The sequence below is a fragment of the Numenius arquata genome, chromosome 19, assembly GCF_964106895.1.
Source record: "Numenius arquata chromosome 19, bNumArq3.hap1.1, whole genome shotgun sequence".
Taxonomy (NCBI): Eukaryota; Metazoa; Chordata; class Aves; order Charadriiformes; family Scolopacidae; genus Numenius; species Numenius arquata.
The window spans coordinates 4,055,723-4,065,918 of NC_133594.1; the positions used below are offsets into that span (position 1 = coordinate 4,055,723).

The 10,196-nt window shown below is 46.2% G+C and overlaps 1 protein-coding gene across 1 annotated transcript; it reads left to right on the forward strand.

The window, feature by feature from the left end:
- The first annotated feature begins 5,010 nt into the window (after positions 1 to 5,010).
- TLR4 (toll like receptor 4) lies at positions 5,011 to 9,665 on the forward strand. Its single transcript, XM_074161163.1, has 3 exons — positions 5,011 to 5,115; positions 5,946 to 6,112; positions 7,406 to 9,665. The coding sequence occupies exons 1-3, from the start codon at positions 5,011 to 5,013 to the stop codon at positions 9,663 to 9,665; spliced, it is 2,532 nt and encodes an 843-aa protein (XP_074017264.1).
- The last annotated feature ends 531 nt before the right edge of the window (positions 9,666 to 10,196 follow it).

Genomic DNA, 10,196 nt, shown 5'->3' on the forward strand with positions numbered 1-10,196 from the left:
GACCTTAGAGCCCCTTCCAGTCCCTAAAGAGGCTACAGGAGAGATGGGGAGGGACTCTTGATCAGGGAGGGGAGCCATAGGATGAGGGGGGAACGGTTTTAAACTGAAAGAGGGGAGATTTAGATGAGATATTAGGATGAAATTCTTTGCTGTGAGGATGGTAAGACCCTGGCCCAGGTTTCCCAGAGAAGTTGTGGCTGCCCCATCCCTGGAGGGGTTCAAGGCCAGGTTGGACGGGGCTTTGAGCAACGTGGTCTGGTGGGAGGTGTCCCTGCCCAGAGCAGGGGGGGTCGCTTCCAACCCGAACCGTTCTATGATTCCATGATTCTATGATTCTATGGTAGAGGCTTAATCTTTAACCGTGCTTGGTGGTGGCACTGAATCCCCAAATCAACCTTTCTTATGTCCAGTTTGAAAAGTCTAGGATAGGCAGTTCTCCATGCCCTACACACCTTTCATGTTCTATAGTCTGAATAAATCCTTGCCCTACAGCAGCCTCGTTATTATCAGAAGAACTAGGGGAAAGGAGGTGGAATAAGTAGGATAAGGCAAAGCCACAGTAATACAAAAAATATGTAAATTAGGCTACGAGATACCATAATGAGGATGTAATGGAGGGGGAAAGAAAAAGAAAATGAGTCCTATTGTTGCTTCAGTAGCAAAAGCCAGCATCGGTCTGAGGTGGTAAATCCCCCCGTCTCCGGGCTGTGGAAAAGCAATTATTGCTCCTTCTCAGCACAGCGCATTTCACACCCAGGCACTGCGAGCCTCGATGGTGACAGTGAGTTCCCAGTTCTGTGGCCAGCCTAGGGGCAACCACGGCAGGAGGGCAGGGAGCTGCTGGGCTGTTTGGTGCCAGCCTGCCCCTCTCCTGGGGTGGAGGGAGCCCCACCGTCACTCACTGCCCGTCCACGAGTGCTTGGCAAGCGAGCCCGGATGCCTCCACCATCTGTGCAAAATCCTTCCAACCATTTAGGTTAAACATTGACTTCAGTAAAATGTAGGGCTCCTGACTGACCTGACATAGTCCATATGGAGTAGCTGCCACAGATAGTGACTGTCTTGACACTGATTAATCACTTCTTCTAGTTGTGTTCTTGTCCCTGGTTACATGACACAGTTCTTCCCTAATAGCTTTGGAATAGTTCTGGGGTATTCATATGACCTTGGCTTTGGGGAATAGCCCATCTGATGACACACATTACCTACTTCAGTGTAGGCTTGGCTGCTTTTCATCAAACTAACTTGGACACTAGCTTTTGGGTTGGTTTTTCTTTCTCCCATGTACACCCGTGTCCTTTTCTGCAACAGGAAAGAGCTTAGCTCTGCTGGGTTCTCTTTGGTTTAGGTGGCACCATTTGCAGTGTGCTGGGCCTCGGCCCGTGCTGTATAAGCATGTAGAGACTGTCTGTGATTGCATCTCCCTGTCCTTACCTGTCACCTACTGTCACAGCCGTGACAAACAGTCTGCATTACTGATGCTCCTCGCTTTGAAACGAGCAGGTAAATGATCTGTAACTGGAGTCAATCATTGCTCAGACAGACAGCCGCGGAGCTGTCTGACACCCCAAGCTACACGCGGAGTTTCTCTCTCAATCTGAACCTTCTTCTTTTCTTCAAAGGTACGAGATCCAGAAGCAAAGGCTGATCTTCCATCGAGTGTGAGATTATGACACCCACTCCGTATGGAGAAGCATCACAAGTGAGGGTGTTAGGCATCCAGGCACTCTGGGAAGGACCAGTTCTGATGGGATCAGTTTCTCAGCTCCCTCCCCAGCCTCGGTGCAGGGTGCTTGTGGTTCAGCGCTGTCTCTAACTGGTGTCTGCCGGGTCAGCCAGGGGTTGCTGTGTGAGGCAGTGACTCACCAGCTACAGGAAGCAATGCATTTGTGGAATTTGCAGCAAAAAGATCTTGAAGCCGTTTTCAGATATTTTTTTTCCCCCATTTTTCCTGGTGATTTATATAAATTGTTTTTCCCAGCCATTCTGTTAAAGTTTTGAACATTTCCTTTAGCTTTTCCTCTCCACGCAGATAAACTTTCGGACTCGGACAGATGACTGACCTCCTGAGTATAAAGACTGGTGATGTCCTCCAGCTGAACCTGGAGGACTTGGTAACCGTCTACACACCCTGAGCCTAGATCTGAGCTTCAATGTGATGTGATTTAAGTTTAATGGACCACAGGTGACTGCTAAGTCGAGTTGTATTAGCTGATACTATGCTACTTAGGAAGGCACACATGGCTGCATCTGAGAGCAATACTGGGTCAGCAGGACCACATGCCTGGGCTTCTCAAGTACTTCTGGAAGTTCTTGTGGTGCTCCCCATCTCTAGCTCCACAAGCACTGTGTTGTGTAAGTGCCAGCATCTCAGGAATCCTCTCTCCCATCTGATCCATGACTTGCAAATAGTTGTTACAGGTGGTCTTTTCACTTAAAATAAGACCTGGTTTGTTTAATCTTGAAATAGTTCTTGCCATGTTCCTCAGCCTCCATTTGCAGATGGACTTGGGGAATTGCTTAGGATGACTACTGAGGCAAATACATCCTATCTTCTGGGTAATAACTGTTGATCTACATGTGATACTGGATTAGCCGTGACCTTGAAATCACCATAGATACAGACAGCCCTACCCGTTTTCACAGCTATCACCAGTTGTCTTGTCCAGAAGTTTAGCTAACTTTTCTTTTTGGCTGGATTTCATGAATTATTTTCTTTTAATACAAGCAAGTACAAGATATTTTGTCAGTCCAGCTGCATTGTGTCCGTCTTATGCTATGTAAAACCTTGCTTGAGATCAGAGAGGTTGAGTATGTCTGTCTGCTGCTGTTACTTGTATTTATAATAATGTTCAGGAGAACAAAGATTACTTGGGCGTGTGTTTTTAGAAACACAGATTTTCTGTAACATCTCCTTTCAGAGAGATCTTTGATGATCCCACCAGTAAATTGCCAGCACAGTGAATCATGTTTCATTTTAGATGTTATTCTTGTCACTTTAAAGGATTCCAAATAATGCTTTTGTTTCTTGTGAACCGAAAGAGGCAATTACATACGTATTATGGCTTTCTGCACTCATTGCACATTGTTGTATGCAAGCTGAAGAATACGAAGTTAACCAGCATTGACTTTCTAAACTGGTGGCTGGGTTTGATTTGCTACCTCTCGTGTTTTCTGCTTGTGCCCCATCCCTTCCAGTTTCTGTATGATTTGTCCTTGAACAAATGACAATGCGTATTGTGAAGCTGTCCCTTGTGTTGGAAGCGGCACATTCTTTGAACGTCCTTCAAGCCGTACTTCCCACTTGACCCCTGAGTGTGGCTGTTGGACCGATCTTGTGATGCTCCCAAACTCGCCAGCATCTTCAGCGAGATTCCATTGAAATGGTAATTTCTAGAGCATACTTCAGGCTCATCTCAGCTTTAGATAAAAATTAAATGTGGATTGCTTCATTCTGCATATTGAATACTAAAAGATGCACTCATTTGTCCTCTCTGCAGACACATGATGCTCTGCCAATTTCCTTAATCCAGGCACAGAAGCAGCCAGCAATTGTTTCCATTCACTTTTGATTCCGTCTGTAAAAGGAAATACCTGCAATCACGAGAGGCTTTTCAGAACAGGGATTTTGTAGAACTTGCCCAATTTCAACAAACTTTTTTGTCTGCTGGCTTAATGGGCGCTATCTGGCTGCACATCAGGGTGTCGGTTTTAGCTCCCATTGTGCTGCCATGTGTTTTTCATCGCAGAGATCATCTGTTATTTCAGGATTTCCCAATTTCTCAGTGGCTCTCTACTGACCTGCCAAAGAAGTCCAATCCACACACAGGACCCCCCCCCCATATTTTAAACTTTTCTTTATAAGTGGATTGCTCACTGGCCTGATATTGCAGCTTATTTAATTTAAATTTTCACAGATTTTCATGAGTAGTCATTCCCTATTCCATCTACTTCCAGACTAGTATCCCATCCTCGTCTCGCATTTTTGCAGCTTCTCTGTCTACGTGGTGTTAATAATACCCAGGAAGCCTATGAGTGGATCCCCAGTAGCACTTCTTAGTTATCTACAGAAAGACAGGAGTAGATAAATGAATGCACTGCCATTTATCGGAGTAAATGAAGGCTGGGAGCTTTATTAGAAGGCTCACAGCTGATTTAAATTATATTGCCAACTGTGAGGTTTCACAAAGCCTCTTCCAGAAACAATAGCCGTGTCTGCACTGTAAATTAAGGATGGTATTGAGATGTACACACTTTTGTAGCAAGGCATCAAACACAGATCGGGGCATGACCAGGGAAATAGCAGCCCTAAGCCCAGCTGGGGTGTTTGTGCCTCTCCCTGGCTTGCTGCCCCCAGCAACCCACCCCCCAAGGAGGCTGTGGAGGGGTGTAAGGTCCTGGGCTCTGACCCCTCTATGAATCTCTGGTATTTACACCTTGTGCCTGGGCATGTGCAACCTGTTCCTGCGATAATTGCAATACTGTGGTCCAGCCAGATGGATAAAACCCAGATGTGTGTTCAGAAGCACTTCTCCACTACTTGCCAGTGTGGTGTAACTGGGAACATGCCAGGGGTACAAAGGCAGAGAGTCATTTGCTCTATCTGGTGCATTTGAATGATGGGCTGTGAAGCATGACCTTTGAGAAATTTTGACTCAGAATTTCACAAAAGTTTCCCTTTTTTTGCCAGTTGGACCTGAGGCAATCAAGCTGAGAGACACACCGACACAACCAATATTTCTTTTTAATTTCTAGTCCAAACTGTACCTTTCATTACTTCCCTTTTTCTTGTTTATTTTTTAAAAACATTTTTTTAAAACAACTGCAAGAAGAGCAGTTCATTTGGATCGTGTCTAGAAACCAGACAGCTACCAGTTTCACTTCCCTCAGCGACATGCGGTGAGAAGCAGGAGTGGTGAAACACAATGCTTGGCGCTTCAGGAGGTTTCTCACTCCGGGTCCTCGGGTGATACCCATGCTGCTTTCTCCTGCACCCCTGACCTCCTGAAGATGCCCAGGAGAGGACCTCTTCCTCTGTGGATGCTCGTGGTGCTGCTGCAGCTGGTGCTGGTCCCAACACAGCTGGCAGGCTGCCTCCTCAGTCCCTGCTTGGAGGTACGTGATCTCTAAACAAGCACAAACCCCTTCTGTTTCTCTGGTGCAGCTTTTCCCTCAGCCTGGCAGATTTGTGCACGGAGTCTGTTGTGTGTTAGTTGTCATATGAAAGCTTGTCTTTTTTTTTTTTTTCCAAGGCTGTTTGTTACCAGCGCAATTGAAGGGCTTGAAGTAAATGCTGGTCTCAAAAGCATCTGAGAATCAGAACCAGCAGCACGAACCATTTCTTCTTGGCTTTCTGTACCTCTGAGGTTACTGCGGTACAGTTAACCTAATAGATTATGTTTCCCTCCAGGAATAGATCCAAACCTTGTCTATATTTTCTGCAAAATGCGGTATTTTTGACTGATTTTTACTGTAGAGTGATTTCACCAGCACCTCGAGTACCTGGCCCTGATCAACCACCTTTTGCAAACTTTTGCCGAGGATTATTGCTTACAGAATAGCTGTGGTTAGAGCTGCCTGCTCATCTGCGGTGTGGCAGAGCTGAGAGCTGATCCTGGACACACAATGCATCCCCGCGTGTTTGTTGTGCGGGCTCTCTCAAAGGTTGCTACCGGTTCATCCATAGCCTCAAGGAACACTCTCCTGTCGTTTTGCACCTGCTTCAATCGGCAAGAAATGTAGCTCTTCCTGTGGAGCGGGACTGGCTCTATTAGAATTCGGAAAGATGCTTAGGATATGTAAGATTATTTCCTAGAACTCAGGGCAGCTCATTTAGAAATTAACTACAAGGTTGGTCATTCTGCTCCTGCTTTCCTGAGAGTGTAATTTTCTGGCAGTTCATGAAGAGCAGATGTTGACTGTGATTGGATCTGCCGCTATTACAGGTCATCCCTAACAAAACTTTCAGCTGCACGGGACTGAACGTCTCTGGGGTTCCTGCTGAAGTCCCAAATACCACCCAGAACTTGGATCTCAGTTTCAGCAATCTGAAATCGCTGGGGCCAAATTATTTTTCATCAGTCCCTGAACTGCAGCTTCTGGATCTTACAAGGTAATGAGCTCTTTTATGTGGATACCGGTTAATCTTGCTTCACCAGCTGGGCCGCCGTGGTTGCTTATTTTGGGGTCTGTTGGTCCTCACTGTTCTTTTTTTTTTTTGGCTTGTGACTTTGTCCTTGTGTCTGTCTCTGTGCACATTCCCGTGGTCCAGTGATGTGCAGCTTTTAGTCCGGTTACACCCTCTCTTTAGTCCAGCACACCCTCTGCGCAGAGCTGGGTCTGTCGCTCTGATCTTGTAGGCTGGGATGTGAGAAGGAGGAGGAAGATGTTTTACTTCTCTCTGAACAAGAGAAATGTCAGACTTTTCACCGTTACAGAAACTCTGAAGTAGAACATCTTGGGTGAGCTGTTTTTCTAATCACAGTTTAAAAAAAAATAAAAGGAAGGTACATTCATTTTCGAAAAGGCTGTTTTAAAATATCAACATATTCTCTTTTCCCTTCTCCTCACATATCTGGGGGAGGAGATGGGGGAGGCTTATTAGCAAATTTGAATTGATGTATAATTTCCATTGACTCGAGACAACAGTTTCTCTGGGTAAATTGTTGCTCTGAAAAATGTCACTCAGTCTCATCACAGTTACAGCTCTGAAGTGGCTGAGTGGCAGAGCAGGTTTGCTGTAAGGCACTGGCTGGATTATGAAACTAATTTTGCTTGAATTTATTGCAGAATGGATTTGGGTCTCACATTCTGGATCTTCCTGTATGAAACCATCTTTAGGTGGCCACCCTCTTTCTCCCCTCTTCCTTTTCTCCCTTGGAGCCAACATGGCCTGGGGTCTGTCCCCTCCTAGATGTCATCAGCAAAACTGCTGACAGAGCTGTGAGCTTTGCCACTGCTGCATCATACTGGTGCCAGTGGGACTGCCCAGATGTGGCTGAGGCTGTGAGGGTGCGAGGTGTAAGGGAGTGCTGTATCTGGTTGGTTCTGCCATTGCTGGTGGTCATTAGGATGTTACTTGGGACTAAACAGAAAGATAGAATTCTTCTTTCCTGCTGCCTGCCTGAGTTTTTTACCATCACTGTGGCTCAAGGTGTCTTGCTTTGCAATTGAACTTCAGATCTAGAGAGGGAGGAGGAGGAAGTGAGAGAAGGTCTCCTCTGGAAGGGTTTCCTTTGCACATTCAGGAGTGCTGGCTCTGCCTGGCACAGTAAAGCCAAACCAACCCCCAGCGTGAAGCTGAGCCTGAGAATGTTGCACCAGTGCTGAGTGCAGTGATGTCAGTGAACACGTAATGGAATGGACAGTGTTTCGTGCACATTTATTCTCTTTTCCCATCCAACAGGTGCCACCTCCATACAATTGAAGATAACTCTTTTGAGGATCTTCATAAACTGACCACCTTAATTTTAACTGCCAATTCCCTCCAGTACCTGGGGACAGCAGCCTTCTATGGCTTAACATCTCTGAAAAAGCTGATATTGGTGGAAACCAACATAGCTTCTCTGTCTGACCTGCCCATTGGACACTTGCATACCCTGCAGGAGCTGAATTTGGGCCACAACAGCATTGCTTCCTTGAAGCTTCCCAAGTATTTCACCAACCTGACCTCTCTCAGGCACCTGAGCTTCCTCTCCAATAAAATCACATATATCTCCAAAGGAGACCTTGATGCCCTCAGGGAAGTGAACAAGCTCAACCTCACACTGGTGCTTTCCTTGAATGATATAAAATACATAGAGCCAGGGTCCTTCGCAGGAATTCACCTTGGTGAGCTGGTTCTAAGGTCCTCATTTGAGAACTTCATTGTGATGCAAACTTCTCTTCAAGGCCTGACTGGTTTGCAGGTCAACAGACTAATAGTTGGAGAATTCAGCAACAGTCAGAGACTGGTAGACTTTCAGAGCGGACTCCTGAGTGGACTGTGTCAGGTACAAATGCAAGAGTTTGTCTTAATCTGTTTCAGGGATTTTGACCATGACACAGACACCCTTTTTAACTGCATAGGCAACGTCTCCAGCATTCGGTTGGTGAATCTCGAACTTGAAGAGGTGTCAGAGGTTCCTATGTTCTCTCAAGTGAAACAGCTGGAATGCAAGACATGTAAGTTTAAGGAAGTGCCTGCCACGAAGCTGTCTCTTTTCAAGGAGCTGAGAGTGCTTCGTATCACCAAGAGCAAACACCTCAATAGCTTCCGGCAGAAATTTGAGGGTCTGAGTAACCTGGAGGTCATAGACTTGAGTGAGAATCGCCTCTCCTTCACTGGCTGCTGTTCCCCTCAGTTTCGCAAGTGTCCAAATTTGAAACATTTGAACCTAAGCTTCAATTCTGACATCAGTGTGACTGGAGATTTCACTAATGTGAAGAACTTATTATATTTGGACTTTCAGCACACTAAGTTACTTGGTCCTGGCTCCTACTCTGTCTTTCTATCCCTTCAGAAACTCATTTACCTTGATATTTCCTATACCAGAACTCATGTTAGATCCCAGTGTACATTTTGTGGCTTGAACTCTTTGCAAGTGCTCAAGATGGCAGGCAACTCCTTTGAGAACAATATATTGGCCAACAGCTTCAAAAACCTAAGTCACCTCCACACCTTGGATATTTCAGATTGCAAATTAGTACAGGTGGATCAAAGCACATTTGATGTTCTCTCTGGACTAAAAGAGCTGAACATCAGCAACAATAAGCTACTGAGCTTGGATCCTGTAGTCTACAAGCCTCTTCAAGCCCTCACAGCCCTGGATTTCAGCAACAACCAGCTGAGTGTTCTCTTGAACTCAGCCCTGGAAATCCTGCCTGAAAGTTTGGTCCTGTTGGACATCTCTCAAAACCTGTTTGAATGCTCTTGCATGTACCTGGACTTCCTGAAATGGATCAAGGAAAAGCAGGAGCTACTGCGGAACAAGGAGCTCATGATTTGCCACACGCCGGCATACGTGAAGAACATCAGCCTGTCAAGCTTTGATCTATCCTCCTGCCAAGTCAATGCAAGCACAGTGTCATGCTCAGTGATCACGTTGTTCGCTGTAGTGGCGTTCCTCTTCCTGATTTACAAGTACTACTTCCAGCTATACTACTCATTGGTGCTGCTCAGTGGGTGTAAACACTCAGCAGAAAGGGGTAACACCTATGATGCATTTGTTATCCACTCCAGCAAAGACCACGAATGGGTGATGAAGGAGCTGGTGGAACCCTTAGAAGGAGGAACACCTCCCTTCCAGCTTTGTCTTTACTCCAGAGATTTCCTGCCAGGGGTACCCATTGTCACCAATATCATCCAAGAAGGTTTTCTGAGTAGCAGAAATGTCATCGCAGTCATCTCTACTGACTTTCTGGAGAGCAAGTGGTGCAGCTTTGAGTTTGACATTGCCCAGTCCTGGCAGCTTGTTGAAGGAAAGGCTGGAATCATCATGATTGTACTAGAAGAAGTGAATAAGGCCTTGCTGAATCAGAGGCTGGGGCTGTCCCGATACCTGAGGAGGAACACCTATCTGGAGTGGAAAAACAAGGAAATAAGCAAGCACATCTTCTGGAGGCAGCTGACAGGAGTCCTGTTAGAAGGCAAAAAATGGAATCACGAGGAGGTAAAGCTCATGTGAGAGAAGGAGACATCACTTCTGTCCTGTCTCCCATCCCGGCCTTGGCTGGCTGGTGGCTGGTGCTCCTAAGCTGGTTCTTCTCTGGCTGTTCAGAGTTGGAGGAAGTGGATGGAAACGCTGTAAAAGCACTACAGAAATACCTGCCTGGATGGTCACCCATTCTCAAGGGAACTTGCAAGCTAAGGAGTAACAACAGCTGGAAGAGCTGCCCATGCCTGAGCTCCACGTTTGTCTGTAGCTGTCAACCAAAGCTGGTCCAGCAACCCACCCAGTTCTGGTGGGTTGGTGAATAGATGGACTGCTCTTATGATCATTTGTCTGCCTCTGAAAGTGGATTTGGGTCCTGGGACCATTTATCCAGTGGAACTTCAGGGTCTGTTGCTTTGAGTGGACCCCAGGTTCTCCAGGGGAGAGCACAGGTACAGGATTCTTGGCTCTAAAAATGGTGGGAAACAGAAACAAGATTTGGATCCTGAAAACCGTGGGTCCACCTCCTTAGGCACCGTGACTCAGGGGAAAAACCCTACAGAA

What these genes read in the sequence shown, in the direction of transcription:
- TLR4 (XM_074161163.1), top strand. Translation starts at nt 5,011, where the DNA reads ATGCCCAGGAGAGGACCTCTTCCTCTGTGGATGCTCGTGGTGCTGCTG. An exon ending in TCCTCAGTCCCTGCTTGGAG is followed by an intron (nt 5,116 to 5,945) that starts GTACGTGATCTC and finishes CCGCTATTACAG; the next exon opens with GTCATCCCTAACAAAACTTT. An exon ending in CAGCTTCTGGATCTTACAAG is followed by an intron (nt 6,113 to 7,405) that starts GTAATGAGCTCT and finishes CCCATCCAACAG; the next exon opens with GTGCCACCTCCATACAATTG.